This window comes from Aythya marila (assembly GCF_965140915.1).
Source record: "Aythya marila genome assembly, chromosome: Z".
In the NCBI taxonomy this organism is placed as follows: domain Eukaryota; kingdom Metazoa; phylum Chordata; class Aves; order Anseriformes; family Anatidae; genus Aythya; species Aythya marila.
Window position 1 is genome coordinate 84,010,716 of NC_139080.1, and position 17,124 is coordinate 84,027,839.

The 17,124-nt window shown below is 40.1% G+C and overlaps 1 protein-coding gene across 1 annotated transcript; it reads right to left on the bottom strand.

Annotated features, from left to right (window-relative positions):
- Positions 1–113: 113 nt before the first annotated feature.
- LYSMD3 (LysM domain containing 3) lies at positions 114–3,558 on the bottom strand. Its single transcript, XM_082783030.1, has 2 exons — positions 3,277–3,558; positions 114–2,011 (listed from the first exon to the last, which is right to left on the bottom strand). The coding sequence occupies exons 1-2, from the start codon at positions 3,553–3,555 to the stop codon at positions 1,358–1,360; spliced, it is 933 nt and encodes a 310-aa protein (XP_082639156.1). The 5' UTR covers positions 3,556–3,558; the 3' UTR covers positions 114–1,357.
- Positions 3,559–17,124: the final 13,566 nt, after the last annotated feature.

The following is a 17,124-nucleotide window of genomic DNA, read 5'->3' on the forward strand; positions in this document are numbered from 1 at the left end:
TTTTCATTTCTAAGCCTTATGAAAGTCAGATAACTTCAGCTTTGGTAACAAGTATTACTTCAAACAAACAGCACAATAGAAACCTTATTCCGCAAGGCAAATATAACAAAAGATTATAGGCAACATCTCAGTTTTTATTTTATAATATTCAGAGTACACAAGTACCTCTTTACTTCTTTCTGTAGGAAAAGTTTTGTTTGTTTGTTTTTAATTTTTCTCCTGTAGTATTTTCAGGTAGGGAAGAAAAGAAGGGGAAAAACAAGTTTGTCCATGAAATTAAGTGAAACAGTCAGGAACAGAGTGGCTGAAGAGTATAAGTGAAAGAACAGTCTGAAGCTATGGCTGGTCTGCTTCTTCCTAGCAGCCTCTGAACCTCATCTGAGGTTTTGCAAGCGATTTCAGGAAGAAGTTGGTGTTCAAGGTTCTTGTCCTTAAGGTTTTAAGGACCATTGACATATTCAAAACCCGAAACAGTTCAGCAGCTGCTGCCTGAAGAAGCAGCTGCTCTTGAACTGCGATGTACTGGAGGAAGAAAAAGCCATAACCATAAAATAAAGACTAATGAAGCAGTCAGAGCAAGGTGCCACGCATCTTCACTTGTTTCTTCTCACATGCAGCTGAGCAGAAGAGAACAGTAGTCCAGCCAAGTCAGCTTTCAGTAGAAGGATGTGAAGTTTCAAACAAAAGACTTTCTCTACTGGACCGTGTTGAAGGACAGCGTGACATACACAGGAACCAAGTTATCCTCCTACCTATACTGAAGAGTACTACAGAATGGGTCGACCACAGGCACAAAATTTGAAGCCTCCAGCTTAAGTATTAGCTACGGCCTCTTTCATAGACATCTAAGAAAAACAGGGCTTTATAGTGGCAGTTAATTATGGAATGACTGAGTTTTAAAAATTCTGTAAGAAAAATAAAATTATAAGAATGTAGTCCTATCTGGTAACTGTAAACTTGATATTAAAATGTCAAATGTACTATGCACTCTATAAATACTTTAAGATATTTAAAAGATAGATATCCCCAAATGCCCATCTTCGGGCTGCAAAATGTACAGTGAGATTCCTTATGTGTTAGCTCAAACTACCCTTTTCACCTCATCATTAATTAGAAAAAACACGCCTATCAAAATAGAAAAAAAGTGCAAAGCTTCAGAGACAATTTCCTATCTTAATTTATATCCCAATCTTGCATCGAAATCTCCTGCCTGAAGCACATTATGGGCTTACATGATCCACGGAAATATCCTTGTGCTGGAACACTGCCCATAAGGGTAAATCATTAAGTATTTCCTCTGTATTTCATCTGTGTTACAGATGCATTTTGCATTCTGTGGTTTCCTCTTCATCTAACGCTATGTTATGTGTCTATGAATGACAGTTGCCTGGGGTTTTCGGTTGTAAGGCTGAAGGTCTCCTTGATTATCAACATTTATAATATTCGCTGGATTCATTCCATTTTCTATTTGTTTCTGATGCGAAGCTGCTGTGACAAAGGAATGGGCAGATTCCATTGTAGAATGGTGACTGACATCTGCTTTCACTAAAACTTCATAATATAGGAGGTAAAAAACTGGAGTTATTATGCCAATGATCAACATAATCACTACAGCTGTCCACCACCCTATGCCCCAATCCGCTCCGTAATAAGGATCCTTGGATTTTTTAGTTTTACCATCAGTTTCAAAACAGACCTGCTGGGCCGCTAAGGCAGAAACAACTTCATTAAGGTTCTCTCTCTTCGTATCGTTGCACTTCACGATCTCTTCTATATCTCGATCCACCTCTTTTAGGAAGTTGCCAGCAGTCTCGTTAGCAGAGAATTTGTCGGAAGGTGAGGCTTCCTGCACTTCTGGGGAACAGTGAGCCGGCCGAAGGACTGGCCTTCCTTTTGGAGAGGCATGTGTCTCGGTCAGTACACTGAACTTTTTCACTGGGATTTTGATAGACCTCAGGGCAAAAAAATCTTGATCGTTGATAAGATTGTTCACTCTCTTGATATCTGCAACCTAAAAATAAACACGACAGTTTAAGTAAGTTTAAAAGATCCATTGACCTGAAACGGTTAAAAGTTCTAAATTCTTGAGAAACCAAATTCTCCACTTATGAAAGAAAGGGATAACTGATACCTGGTCAAACAGGCTGAAGTGGGAAGAGGTTAAAAAGCAAACCTGAACAATGATAACCAAGAAGGTATTACAAGGTAACAACCCTCATGCTTCAGATGATGACTGGAAGTCAGGCACAGACAGTCACTTGAAGTGTATTAACCCATCATTGGCAACTGCCAAATGAATGGGACTTAGGCTCTGAGTTCCTAATTAAATTGAAAACTTCTGAGTAAAGATTACAAATGACAAGCTTCCGATTCATCTAGCCACAGCTCTGTTTTGGATATGACTCCTGCTTTTGAGTCCTAAGGTAGAAAGAAAACGTAACTTAACACACTATCATCTTCCCTCATTTATAAATATTTATAAACAAAATTCCCTCATTCAATCAATTCCCTCAAAGTCAGCTCTCCCCTTTGCCTATTCTACCTCAAAACAGATTTGGTTTTGCTCTTAAGAGGTTCAGGTCTTCACCCTCATGGGCAATACTCTGCAAGGGTTTAATATTGCTTGGAGAATGAGCAGCTTCGTCTTGGCACAGCAACTCCCCCCATGTGGAAGGCACTGCCACAAACCTCACCATAAGCGTTAGGTCAGAGGTTGGACTCGATGATTTTGAGGTCTCTTCCAACCTAGAAATTCTGTGATTCTGTGATAACTAAATACCTGGGAGTCGGTACATTTTTGCTACACCTGGGACGAATACAGAAATTGTGCCTGCTAAAGGTACCAGAGCTCATCTCCTTCCTATCCTCACTGGGATGACATCCTGCATCAGAAGACACCGAAGTAGGTATGAGTAAGGCCTGGAGACCCTTTTCCCTCTAACTTAAAACACAGATCTGGGCAGAAGTTAGGACAATCAATGCCTACCGCCTCTGCTAACCTTGTAATTCGAAAGTGTATTTTTTAATTATACCTCACTGAGCAAGACGAGGATAAAAGGCTGCAAAACGCCGCATTTATGCCAGCGATCAGTGCAAACTGTGCTTTCTGCCTGAAGCCCCAAACCTCTCTCTCGTTACCCCCGGTGCTCCAGGAGAGGCAGGACGTGGCGCTTGGGGACAGGGTCCGTGGGTGCTGGCTGTGTTAGGACCGGGTGGTTTTGAAGCATTTCTCCACCCCGGTGCTCCAGCACCCGAGGTCCCCAGGCACTCACTCACCGAGCAGCAGAACTGCAGCGCGATGGCGTTCAGCGTGTCCCCCTCCTGGATGTCCCTGGCCAGCAGCACGATGTCGTCGGGACGGTCCCTCGAGGCGCTCCGCCGCACCTTCTCCCGGCCCCGCGGCCGCAGCTCGAAGGCCTCGGCCTCCTCCTCCGGCCCCTCGCCCTCCGCCGCCACCGGGTGCGGGTAGGGGTAGGGGTAGGGGTAAGGGTGATGGTGGTGGCCGCCGCCGGGGGGCTGCGGCACGGCCGGGGGCTGCGGGGCTCTGCCGGCCATGCCCGCCGCTCCCCACCCGCCGCCCCGCGGGGACAGGGCCGGCCCCGCCGCCTCGCACCGCCCCGGAAAGGGCCGGCCGCCATCCGGAGCCGTGGGGCAGGGATCCGGCATCCATCTTACAGCCCTGGGGGGTGCACCCACAGATAGACGGGCACACGGGCACACGGACACACGGGCAGACACACGGACACACGGGCACACGGGCGGCAGGGGCGCCGCGCGCGGCCCTGAGGGAAAGGGGACGAGAGGTTGTAGGGGTGACAGGGTCCCAGGGGTAGCAACAGGGTCCTGGGGATAACGAGACTCCAGGGAGAAGAACAGGGTCCCAGGGGTGACGGGATCCCAGGGGTGACAGGATCCTAGGGATAACAACAGGACCTTACAGATAACAGGATCCTAGGGAGAGCAACAAGATCCTAGGGATGACAAGATCCCAGGGATGTCGGGATCTTAGCAGTAACAACAGGATCATCCCGATAACGGCAGGATCCTAGAGATAACAGGATCCTAGGGAGAGCAACAAGATCCTAGGGATGACAGGATCCCAGCAGTAACAACAGGATCCTACTGATAACGGCAGGATCCTACACATAACAGGATCCTAGGGACAGCAGCAAGATCCTAGGGATGACAAGATCCCAGGGATATCGGGATCCTAGCAGTAACAGCAGGATCATCCTGATAATAGCAGGATCCTACAGATAACAGGATCCTAGGGATGGCAATGGGATCCTAGGGATGACAGGATCCCAGCAGTAACAACAGGATCCTCCTGATAAGCCTAGAGATAGCAAGAGGATCCTATGGATAACAGGGTCCTGTGGTAACAACAGGATCCTAGGGATAACAACAAGGTTCAAGGGATAATAGCAAGCTCCTAGGGATAGCTGGACCCTAGGGATATCAGGATCCTAAGGGTGACAAGATCCTGTGGATAACCACAGGATCCTAGAGCTAACAGGATCGTAGGAATAGCTGGATCGCGGGGATGACAAGATCCTACAGTAACAACAGGATCCTAGGTATAAGATGATCCTATAGATGGCAACAGGATCCTAGGAAAACAGCAGCACGCAGGGGCTCTGCTCAGCAGGCTGGGCTCTGTGAGCCGTTTTGTGGAGGATGCAGATTGGAGGCTGCCTGTGTTTGTGGCTCTTTCTGAGAGCCCTTTTTGGCTGTAGCAATTCGCTCCTTGTCTGCAGGGACTGTTGACGTGTCAGTCTTGCCTTGGATCTTAGAGTATTGTTGCTTATTCGGCTGTCTTCTGCTTTTTATCTCTCCTCACCCTTCCCTCCTCAGGACATGTACTGCAGGGATGCAGGCGTTCAGCCTATGCAATATATATATATACACAGACATCTTTATATATATTTATGTAAATTTATCTCAGAAGAAACAGACCATAAATTAAACATTCTAGATGCTGTGCCTTCCCTAACAATCATGCTAATTTTTTGGTATTACAGGAAAGACCTGCCAGCAGCTGTTGCAGTTGGAGGACTTCCTGGTCTGAGTAGGAAGTTCAATCTAGCAGAAGTTTCTTCAGACAAAGCCTTAGGAAGGTGTGTTTGGTTACAGCCGGAGCAAGTACAGTATTTCGTAAAAAAGCTGGCAGCTCTAAGGTTAGGCTGGGTGTGTTGAACAATTGACTGCATTATTGCTGAAGGGAAATGCGGTTGTGAATCAAGTTCCTAAACAGATTAAATCTAAGCTTAAAACAAAACAAAACAAAACAAAACACAGTAATTTTAAATAACTTTTTTTTTTTTCTTTTTTCACCTTGTTTTTTTTTGAGCTTTGTTATTAACTAAAGTGGTTAGAAGTGTGTTTGGTATTAAAAATGCAGAACTCTTCTACAACTGTAGTTTTGATAACTGAATATTGTGAGTGTTGAGATGTAAATGCAAGAGCTAACAATTACTTAGTTCCATGGAGCATCATACACATCGCACTCACAGAACTTGGAGAAGATTCAAGCCGTATTTTCAGGCATTGTAAAATAAGATGCCAAGGTATAATGTGTTTTTGCTTCTCAGTTTATTTTAAAAAGTCAATATATGTTTTAATATCTACCTTAAAATATTGATTCATTTCTGATGAGGAAAGGATTGGATTAAATGATTTAAAGTATTTCTAAAGTGTCTAGGTACTCTCTAGACAAATAGCATCAACAAAGAAAGCCAAACATCTCCATATAGATATTTTGTCAGGAGTAGAGAAGTTCTATGTTTTACTTAAGAATCTTGCCTGAAAGAATATAAGTATTCTCAGGTGCAGACACAGGTGGTGAGCATACATGAAGATCAGGCCAGGTTGGGCATTTTGTGAAGAAGCATGCAGCAGTGCCAACCTGCTAACTCTCAAACGGGAAACTATTTCCAGCAGCAAGTTGGGCTAATTCGTGGACTTCGTTGTTCTGTGTTTATTGAAATGTTGCTGTTGATGCCACCTGTGATTAGAATTGCCTGAAACCAAAGTTTCTTATGTATCAGCAGAATATTTCTAAATAGTTCAGGAGACTAACTAGGGATATTTTATTTGCTACAAGGTATTTTGTGGTGTCTTCCCAATCAGAGCCTGCTCAGAAGCAAGCCTTCTGTTTTTATCCTGGGTCAGATGCACAGCTCATGCTAATTAACATAGCTGCACTGAAGGCCTTATGCAGAGCCCTACATAGAAGCTTCTGCACGTCAAGGACGAGCCTGGATTGTCAGTTTACATGACAAATGCTGGTAGTGGTCCCAGGATGATTTTATGTGTTTCTGAGGTTGGTGGATTGGATTTCCCACCAAAACCCATGCTGTATTTCCAGCAAGAGCAGTGTGCCTTGTTGAAGGTAACGCGATTGAATTAAATTCCCATAAACTCTAAGCTTTCCCTTGGGATCCCAAGTTGCTAACGAGTAATTATAACAGAGGGAATGAGAGTTCGTCCATTGAGAGGTGTCGTGCCACATCTGGCAAAGAATACCTACAGCACCGACCCGTTCTGCTCTGTTTTTTAAAGGAAGCTTTCAGTAGTAGGAATGAAGTGACTGGAGCTGTCTGTAGCTGGGAAACTGATGACTCAGCCCCTATTCATGCTGTTGAAAGACTGTTTTATGAGGCTCGTCCGAGCCGTGGGTGGACCTGGAGAGGAGTGTGAAGGCAGACTTCATACCCACTGATGCCTACAGCAGTGTCTGATGATTGTCCCTTCATACGCCGGTACTGGCTTGTCCTTGTGGAGGTTTTCTTTAATCTTTGGGTGGTGGGGCTACAAAAAAGGTCAGCGCGGGGAATTTCACCATTTCTTTTATCTAAGGAGGTGTACCATCAGGTCAAAAAAGAACTGCTGAAGCAGCACTCTGCCTCGGAGGGGGAAAGAAAGTCCTGGAGTTTGCTTTGACCCTGGTACACCCCTGTGTGTAACCATTTGTAACTGGTGACATTTTCCCATCAATAACAAAAGGGTATATTCCAAACTTGATGAACAAGACTGTAGCTGCATAGCTCCCATGAATGCTAATGGGAACAGGGCCTTTCTCCGTCCCCATGTAAGTTGCTTTGCATATCCTAATAGCGCATTCTCAATGAGCGTCGGGGTCAGTGTTAATCACTCCGTGGCATTCCAGGAGCAGCCACAGGGATCTCTACCACACCCCCGTTGGTCATGCTGCACCCATCGCGTCTCAATCACAGTGAGGCACTTGGGTGTACACGTAGGAATATTGAAAATATTTTAAGGAAATAATAAAAGGGAGCTACACAGAACATGCTGGAGAGCTCATGTGGCTTCTAAGTGACATTTAAAAAAAATAATCTTCCTGGAGATGACATTCATGTAATGTCCCACCACTGTTTTTGTAAGTCTTTATATGTAACTTTCTGTGGTTCAAGGCCATGGGGCTGGATTTACCTTCAGAGGACTAGCACCAAGTATCTAAGCAGGTGTTTTAATTACTTGAATGAAATTATAAGCTATGAATCATCAAAAGATTGACACAGAGAAATATATACAGCCTTTGTCTCTGCTTCCCTATGAGATACCCAGACGTTGTACTAAAATCTTGGGAAACAGTTAAGTCAAAGGAGATCTGCAGCTCCAGTAGAGTCCAAGATGTGTAAAGTGCAAGAAGAGGAGCTGTTTAAGAGCTGTTTAAGAGTTACGCAGAAAGTAGGTAGTGCTGGGTCAGCAGACATTCATGGAGTAGTCTGTTCTCCAGTGGGAATATTTGCACATACACATTTAACTATAGTAGCGTTAAAACCTGGGCCTCGGTTCTCAAAATTTTTAGAAACCCTTTTTAATCAACAAGGTTCAGACAACCTCTCTGAAAAATTGGTTAAAAGCATCGAACTATAAAATTTAATCAGCACTGTCACAGTTTCAATGAGAATAAATAGTAATTAATAACGTTTCTTTAACTTTGTTATTTCCTAATTTCATATTTAATGTATTTGTTGCTTCCCCTTAGTTACTCAACCTGCATTGCTTACTTTTTAAGTAATTTTATTTAAATATGTATTCATTATAGAAAAATGCTCTGCACCTTCCGTAACACAGCCAGTAGGGTGCATTGCTTGTCTGACACTTATTTATCAAAAATCTGTAAAGAACTGCATACTTGCATCTAATTTACATTTTATTTTGCTCAGCTTAGGTATCCTCTGAATAAGAAAATCTAGTGAAACCAGTCAGTAACAGTGAAGGCAGCGAGCAAAATGGAGTACAGAAAAAAAATATTTGAAAAAAAAGTATTTGAAAATTTATTTCATATTATCCACAGACAGATTTCCCTATCAGATTCTGAATTCCTACTCATTTATCCATAGTGATGAATAGAATTTCTGTAGTGTGATACCTTACGTATTCTTTTAAAGATTGTCATAGATTACTTCCAATTTTAGCTCTGTGAATCAGCAGATATGTTCAGGAATAGCTTTTACTTTTTGAGCTCTCTTCTGTGAGTAAATTTAGCAACCCTTGCAGTGTGCAGTCTGTTTTTTCTCAGAAAGATTTTTTGTATTGTACTCAACTCTTTCTTTCATATTTTTTAAATGATTTAAACATTATGAGCTCTTATGAGACTTTTATTTTCTGCTTTCTCTAGCTCTCAGTTTTTAGGAATTTCATTTGATTCTATCCTCCCTTGGTTTCAGCACCTTTACTAGTGTGGACACCAGAACTTCACAGACTTTAAAATACCTATCCGTTAGAGCTATGTACAAAGGTAAATGATTCCTCCCCATTTTCCCACAAGTATTTGTTGCTAGTCTGCTGTTGATACTGCCAAAGATCACACTAATTCTATTTTTTCTTACTTACAGCATCACACTGGACACTTAAGGTGAGATGCTCTTCTACCAGAATTCCTGCAGATGAAAATGATCCAGAAGGCCATTTGTCAGGTATAACCTACATTTTGGTTCTGAAAGCATTCAGCAGTGTTAGCATGACTTGGTTTTATGGGACCAGTTTGCTAGGTGAACCATACCACTGTAATACTCTAATTTCCTTTCTGCTGATACCGACATCACAAACATCCAATTGTCATTTTTACATTTACATGAAGATAGTGCATGGTCCTTGTTGAACTACATAATAGAAGTATTTTAATTTCTTAGAAAGGAAATTTGTATTTTGTTTATAATATCTTAATGAACAAAATATATAGCTCTCTTTTTGAGAGCTACCAACTAATTTTTAATTCATTTAACAACAGTGCAATATTTCCTAACATTGTGCTATGTCTGTAAAGTGTAGCAATGTGATTATAAAACAAGTCCTCCAACTGTTCAGCTCTGTTACATGAGCACAATTACAGCCATCCAAATTTATAATCTCTCAGAATTAACGAAAACTGTGTTAACTGGAATACATGTAGAATCACATTTTTCTTTTATTCCTTTCTCTTACCCTTAGGTAAGTGAATTTTCACATTAGCCTTTACATTATTTTGTCTAGGTTTGCTGTCAGTCTGTCTGACATTCCATAATTGTAGCATTCCACATTCTCTTTCTGACAGGTGGGAGACTAGCACTCTTAATCTTCCCATGACATATTAGAAGATACTAAATCAACAGCAGTGAGCAAATAGTCTTTGTAGCTGAGCATTTTAGAATTCTTCAGATGAAATGTATACATATTAACTAACTTTGGAGAAAAAAAAAAAAACAACACGTTTTTCATCATTTTTCATTAGAAAATGTAGTTCATCGCAAGGAATAAAACACCACAATGAAAGATTAGAGTAGGTATTCGACTGCATTCAATCATTTAGCTTTTAGTCACCATTTGTACCAGCTTTGCTATGAATTCCTTTCTTCCCCATGTAGCTTATTTCACATACCTTTTGCATTTCTAAAAATATACATAACTTTCAAGTGGCAGCACTGAAAATAAGTTCAGATAATCAGAACCAAGTTAAGAGGAGGAGGCATACTCTTGAAGAATACTCTTTGCCTGTTAGAACTTAGCAGTTAAAGAAATGGAAGTATGGGAAAACTCTCAAATTGCCACTTGTAGTTATTGTCTAAATGTCCTTTTCCATTTCCACAAAGGAGTGTTACAGACCTTAAAAATACTGTTATTAAACTTGTCATTATTTTCCCAAACCAGTGTTTTTCCCTTATATTTTAATCGTCTGTAATTTATACAATCCAAGTTACAATGCCTGTTCTGCAGTCTTCTCTTTCATAATCATTGTTGTTTTTTTTAACAGTTATGTTTCTGACTGAATTTTTGCCACACTTCGCACCAAGGCACACGCTAACTCATATTTTGTTCTTCATTGTAGAATACTGGCTTTCTGTCACTCTACTAACCTCTTCATAATTTTGGAAATGAAAAGCATAGGGATTTTGATGTAGTTTTGATACTCCACGGGAAGGAGTTGAACGTGATGTGGTATTTTTTCAATACTGGAATTTCAGCTGTGGCTTCCTTGGTACTGATAATTTGCCTTACCATTGCCTGCGTGGATAGGGTTGCATCTTTATTGATACATATTTATTACCCTGTTATAGGTACAGCAGAACAGGCAGTTTTGTTTTTTTTTTTTTCTGCAGATTTATTCTGTATTGGTACATGGCTACCTACAGCTGCAACTGAGAAAAGCTCTCCTTGGCAAGCAGTCTTTTGATTTTATTCCATGGAGTGAGAAAGTGCCCTTATGCAGGCCCTGATACATCAGCGCAATCCAGTCAACTATGCGGGCTTTTCTTCTGCCCTGTACTGTTCTTCCCACATAAAGCCAGGCCTATAAGCAAGTAAGGGAGTTGTCTGGAATACCCTAGCATTACTTTCATCCTTTGTTTTAAGCTCCTCATTGAAACAGTGTGGGGTAAGCCACACAGCTTTTGCAGAAGGAAGAGCGAATATTAGAAAGGAGTTGGAGCAGGAGAAGGGAGATTTGACCTGATGAAGCAGGATCTAATTCATAGTCTTGAAGAGCTTTAATATACTAACAGGTATGGCATTCGCAGCCTGATATATTGATAAAAATGTGTAATTTGTGGTTAAGGTGCTTCAGCTTTCCCTTGTAATGGTATACTAGTATAAAGTAAACTGTTCAACTACACTCTCTGATTTTGATATTAGTAATAGTAATTATACTTTAACTTCTTGCTATGCCTTTTGCTTTTTTTCTTCACATTTTCAGTATAAAGTTGATAACAAATTAAAATGTCGTGCTACAGCAATCTGCAGTCTAGGATGTTTAGTTGTGCTTTTCATTCAAGATATGTTGTTTTCAACTTTGCCTTTATCAGTCGTTATTAGATAAGAATTGATGCTAATTTAATATATTTTCACCATACTTTAATGTATAACAACTATTAAAGTAATTCTAAAATAAATCATCCCATTCAACTTTTTAAGCATTTAAGATATGGTTACAAACGTCCCGTTTATGATGTAAATCAAAGGAGTGCTCTAATAGACATAGAAACATTTTATCGGGGGGCATTTTCATGAATTTTAAAGGAGATTCCCTTCACCCATGTTTTCTTACAGCTTTTGTCCTTCCATTCGATTCAGCTTCTATACGAGACAGCAGAATGTGTCAAAAACCTTTAAGTTCTTTCACCGTGTATCAGGCATGTTAATGCAAATACATTAGGAGTAATCCCCCCGTAAGGAGAGACAGTAACGTAGCCCACACGACATCAGTAAAGTGTTTACAAGGTATTAATAAGCCTACTGTGACAAGATGTATTTAATGGGAAGCAACAAGGAATTTGTTTTATTAGTTTTCCTCCACCCTCTAGTAATAAATCTTAAAAGCTTCAATATTGATTCAATGAAATGAATGGCTGAATCGTTCTGGAGAGGCTCTGACAAGTGGACAAATGCTTCCATGGTTACATTGTGCTATGCAGTATGGTTACTGAGCTTTGTTGGTTTCCTCCCTCTGCCATTGAAGTAAAATAACAAACCACAGGGAAGCACCACACATGGTGGGCAGAAACTGGAAGCAACTTTAAAAGATCAAGCTAGCTGATCTTATACAGATTTTGAACAATATGGTTTTTGTTGGTTTATACTGTATACCCGAGACGTGCATTTCAGTATTCTCTCCTTCGTGTATCCCATTCTCACTGAGCCTTTTTATCGCTTGTCTGCGCTGCCTCCAACTTTTGGTGTTTTTGATAAATGAAATGGCTATGTGGGAGTGTGTTTCATAACAGCGTTAAATCAATTACGTTTTTCTAGGAATATTTTTGTATCAAGTGATGTTGCTGCATCCCTGCATAAACTACTGCAATACCTAGATGTGGAATAAAAAATCACGTATACAACTTAGATGCAAGTGTTTTAGGGTGCTTTACAGTATAGCATAATCAAGATATTTGCTTTTCCATCTTGTGTCTTTTGTACTCAAGTTTCAGGTGTCACAGGGAAAAGGATAATATATAATAGTTTCATAGTTCATAGTTTTAAAGAAATAACTTTAAGGAAAGAATAAAAAATAATGGCAAATAGTTGTTTCATTAGCTTAAAAATGTTGCAGATCAAGCATTACATTTAGAGAAAGAAATCCTGAAGGCCTTGGATGTTGCTCAGGACAAACTGAAAGGATGTTTGAAGAGAGTCTTCCCCTTGCAGACCAACTCTGAAAAGAGTGAGTTTTGTCTTCTGTGTTACCAATTCATGTTTGTTTGTTTTTTTCTTCCTCATGCCTGAGGGTCCCCAGGATCACTCCCAGCTGTTGAGTGCTCAGATGTTGCAGTGCTCCTTTGCAAACACCATTTTACAGCCATATTGGACGGCAGGATTTCCGCAGTCAGTAAGATAAATTCATAGAGCTGTAGGATAGTTCTGGACTTATTGCTTTCCTTAGGAAGTATCCCATTTATTTGGGATACTTAACCTACACATTTATTCAAGTAATATCCCTTTGGTCTCAAGGGGGGAAAGTAAGCCACAGATGGGAAAACACTTAAAGTTTTCACTTACAGGATTTCAGAAAAAAAGAGAATCAACTCTCAAGTCAAAAAATGTAAATTATTTGTGTTTCCAAGTAGGGTTTTCTCCTTATTTGAAAGGAAGAAAAAATATCTATCAGGACTTGGGAAAGTCAGTCAGTAGCTGGAAACCCTTTTGCTTTTCTGTTAATTAGATTGAAATACTTTTGGAGGACTCTGAAGCTAAGAGCAATACAGATAAAAGAGCTTATGGACAGCCTTTAATATTTTTGCTATGCTTTTCCTTCAGAACAATGCAATTCTGGTAAGCATTGTTTTTCAATTTCAGTCTAGCGTTTGACATGCTCTCAAGTTGTGCATTTTCAGTAATTTGATGGATGTTTTATGAGAAAGCTCCTGACTTGTTGCATACTATCTACATTGTCTGAAGCATGCTGCAAATGAGGAACTGGACACACTTCATTTGAAGAAACAAGACTGCAACTTTATTTAGCAACAATAACGGCACAAGAAGAGCAGGCAGACAACCCATGCCAAGTCCTCCTCTTGCTGTTTCTCCATGTGACCTACAAGCCAGTAAGTTCCCACTGGGGTTTGAAAGGAGCCACTGAGCTTTTTAAGACCAAACCATCTCTTCAGAGATGGCATTCTCTTTGTGTCATGACATAAATTGTGTCAGAATTGCATGCTGCAACTTTGATCAACCAAATCTGGGATGCGTTAAGTAGAAGCAAAGGGCTTACTTTCTCATTATTAGTTCAGTGTTTTACACTTGAACATATTTATAGTAACATTTCTTTAAAAGTCATCTGATTTTTTGTGAGTCTTGTCAAATATATAACCAAATTCAATAATAAAAGGTCATGATTAGGTGAATAACATTTCTGCTATAAAATGTGTTAAAATATAGCAACTTCCCATGAACAGATGCCATGGAACATTTACTTTTCTTTCATGATATTAGAAATCCTTTTTTTTTTTCTTTTTCTTTTTTTTTTTTTTTTTCTTCAGTTAAAAGCTCTTTGTCAACTCTAATATCAGTATGCTCTGGCAGTGTATCAGAAAGGAGCAGTGCCATGAAAAGGTTAACCTTTGCTTAACTAATCACAGGAAGTTGATTTTTTTTTTTTTTTTTTTATCAAGAGAATAAGAGACCAGTCCACTTAGAAGTTCTCATTTTTCTTTGTCTTAAATTCTGGACATCTCCAAAACACAGAGGATCAAAACCTGACTTTATTTGAAACCATCTGCACATTCATCAGTCAGGCATTGACTACTGAGGCAGAAATGTCACACTCAAACTTACTTATGCAGTATCCTCTATTTGTATTTGTTTACTTTGTGCTTCTTCATGGATGTGTTTATTCATCAGGAAATTTCCCAGTAAATTAAAGATTTTAGTGTTAAAGCATTCCCAGCCCATGAAGAAGTTCATGGAAGCAGTTCAGGAAAGAGAGCAGTGCAAGTATTTGGTACTTCTAATCGGGTGATACATGATCATGGTTGTGCATTTCCTCAGGGTGGGGATAGCTAGAAAGGACTCTTCAGAGAGCGCAGCTAGATGAGAAGAGGAAATTAATAAGAAATCTGTTTAAATCTTGAAGAACAGAAAACACAAATGCGATCCTAAGCTGCTATGGTCAGAAACTTGACAAACAGACTATTCAGCCTCTCAGACAGGTGAGCACACCTCTTTAGTAGGAGTCTCAGTCAGTCCTGCTTTCTCCCACAGCATGAGTTGGAGCATAGTTCCTGGAGACTAAGCTAGCAGAGTTATGTTCTGTATTTCTGGCTGCCATTTCTTTCAACACTGCAGTTAGATCTGCTTCCCGCTGTAAATCACATTGAGAGGAAGTAATCATGCAGGGAATATCAGCCTAGATATCAGCCAACCAAACAGTTATCTATATGGAATCAAATATGAAACGACAACCACACAGGGAAGAATTTAAGAGCTTGTGGTGGTCTGTGGTATTCTTAATAATGGTCTTTCTTGCAGGAATCCATTTGAAAGAGACTTACTACCATGAAGTATTGTTCAAAGAAAATCCTCTTTCTTTAAAACAAAAAGAAAGCAAAACAACAAACAAAGAAAAAAGGCATTTCTTACAAGAACATCATCTGTATCTTGCCAATTACTTTGTGAATGGAGGAGCAAGATCAGACCCTGCTCTACCAATACATTAGAATTAATCAGAACAGCATCTGATGGATGTTAGGTATTTTTGAAATGCTCCACTGTATTGCAAGTGATTCATTAATAAACAATCAAAAAGTAAAGTTAACTGGTGTCTGATGTATTTTAATTCAGTATTGATCTATGAAAGACCTCTGCACATGCCTGTGTTCCTCACTCAGAGTAGTTCAGTCCGCTTCAGCTGCAGTACCAGGAAAGGTAAACGACAGAGCCATGTCTGTGCAGGATTAATATTTCAAAACTCTCAGGATTTACTTGTTTGCTACATATGTCCAAATAAGTATTTATCCCAGAATTTTGAAGCTTGGAAGCCTCACTCAGGTGAAAGCAAAACTTTTTTATACAGTGAAAAAAATTTTAACAGCTGAGAAGCTTTAATGAAATCTCAGTTTTGTGGCATTTAGAGATACTCAACAAACTTTACTATCAGCAATTCTTTTTGCTTTCTAATAGTGTATAAAGATTGCAATACTGTGACTGAAAGCCAAATGGCTTTCATATTCACACAACACAGAAATCTGCTTTATAAATAGAAACAAAAATGTAAACAAGAAGAGAAAATGCTCCCTTCTGAAGCCCTTTGTTTTCATTTTTTTCTTCTTGCTCCTTTAAGTCCAACTTTCCTTCTCAGGGATTTGTTTCTTCTTTTAACTCCCTCTTCACTGATCTTTCCTTTCAGATGATGCCAATGAAGGGAAAAGGCAAGATTTCAAAACAAACAAACAAACTGGAGTCTATTGATTCTATTGCTGCTGCTTTCAATATTGGTTTACCCACAGCAGAGCCATTTTTAACGTGCAGAGTTTTAATGAATTCCAACCAAAGGAAATCCAAACAAATAAAGAATTGAGGGGTGTACTTAGTACACCTTATTTACTGCTTTTATTGAAAAGAGGAGTTAAGGCTGACCTGAAGGCATAGTTCTGTGCAATGCCAGATCCATTGTGGGTCCAAAACCAGGCCCAATTGTTTATTCCTGACATTTGTAAGGGGTGAGAGTGCTGTGTGGGCAGCATGCTGAGTTGTTCCAAGTGCGTGCGGAGTGTCCCATGTCAATCATCAATAACCTTCCAGCTGGGTGAGGAGCACCGCGGACAAAATCCCATGGGCGCCCCCCGTCTTACGCTGGTGTGCAACAAAGGGAAGCATGGGTCTCTGGAGTGCTACGGTGAAAATAAAATATAAAAACTAATCAGGAATTCCTTAGGGATCCAGAGAAAACACAGACTACTGCAAATCGAGTGGAGAGGGTAGGACAATCATTTCAGATCAGAATGCAGTTTTGTTGAAAATCTGAAAGTTACAGTGAAACTACTCCTGTGAGATAGTGAGCCCAACTCTGAGTTCTCAGCCTCTTCCTGTGTATTCAATCTCAATAATTAGAAACATTTAATGTTCACTGCTCTGCTGTAATTGGGGACTGATGGTTATTAAGTCAATCCCTCTGATACAGGGCAGCTGGATAGCTGCTCGTGGGAGCCAAACTGAATATAGGGTCACTTTGCTTCCCAAGAAACTGTAAGACAAAGGACAACATGAAATAATGCAAGCTGAAACTGTATTAGAAGAGTAGAAACAACTGGAAAATATTTGTGGTATTAATATATAGTTTTGTCTTTGTACATTAATTCACCTATGCTTCTGTGTTACTGTACAGATTTTTATTTTTCAATGTTCATTTGCATACAGAGTACAGAGATCCGTCTCACCTAACATTACCTAATTTGATTATCCAAAAGTCTAAGTGCCCAGTCAAAGACAGTTACCTGCTTTCCCTCTTTAGCCAGGGGATATAGACAAACACCTCTTGGAGGCAGCTTATTCCAGCCTGCTATGTGACTAGGTGAGACTAAGTATCTGCTGTTGGCAGGAAGGCTTTACACCCTGAAGCATTTCTATGTTTAGTTTTGTAAGATGAATACTTCTTGGGGTCTTTGAGCCTTTTACGAAGTAATTTCTGAAACC

What these genes read in the sequence shown, in the direction of transcription:
- LYSMD3 (XM_082783030.1), bottom strand. Translation starts at nt 3,555, where the DNA reads ATGGCCGGCAGAGCCCCGCAGCCCCCGGCCGTGCCGCAGCCCCCCGGC. An exon ending in CGCTGCAGTTCTGCTGCTCG is followed by an intron (nt 2,012 to 3,276) that starts GTGAGTGAGTGC and finishes GTTTATTTTTAG; the next exon opens with GTTGCAGATATCAAGAGAGT.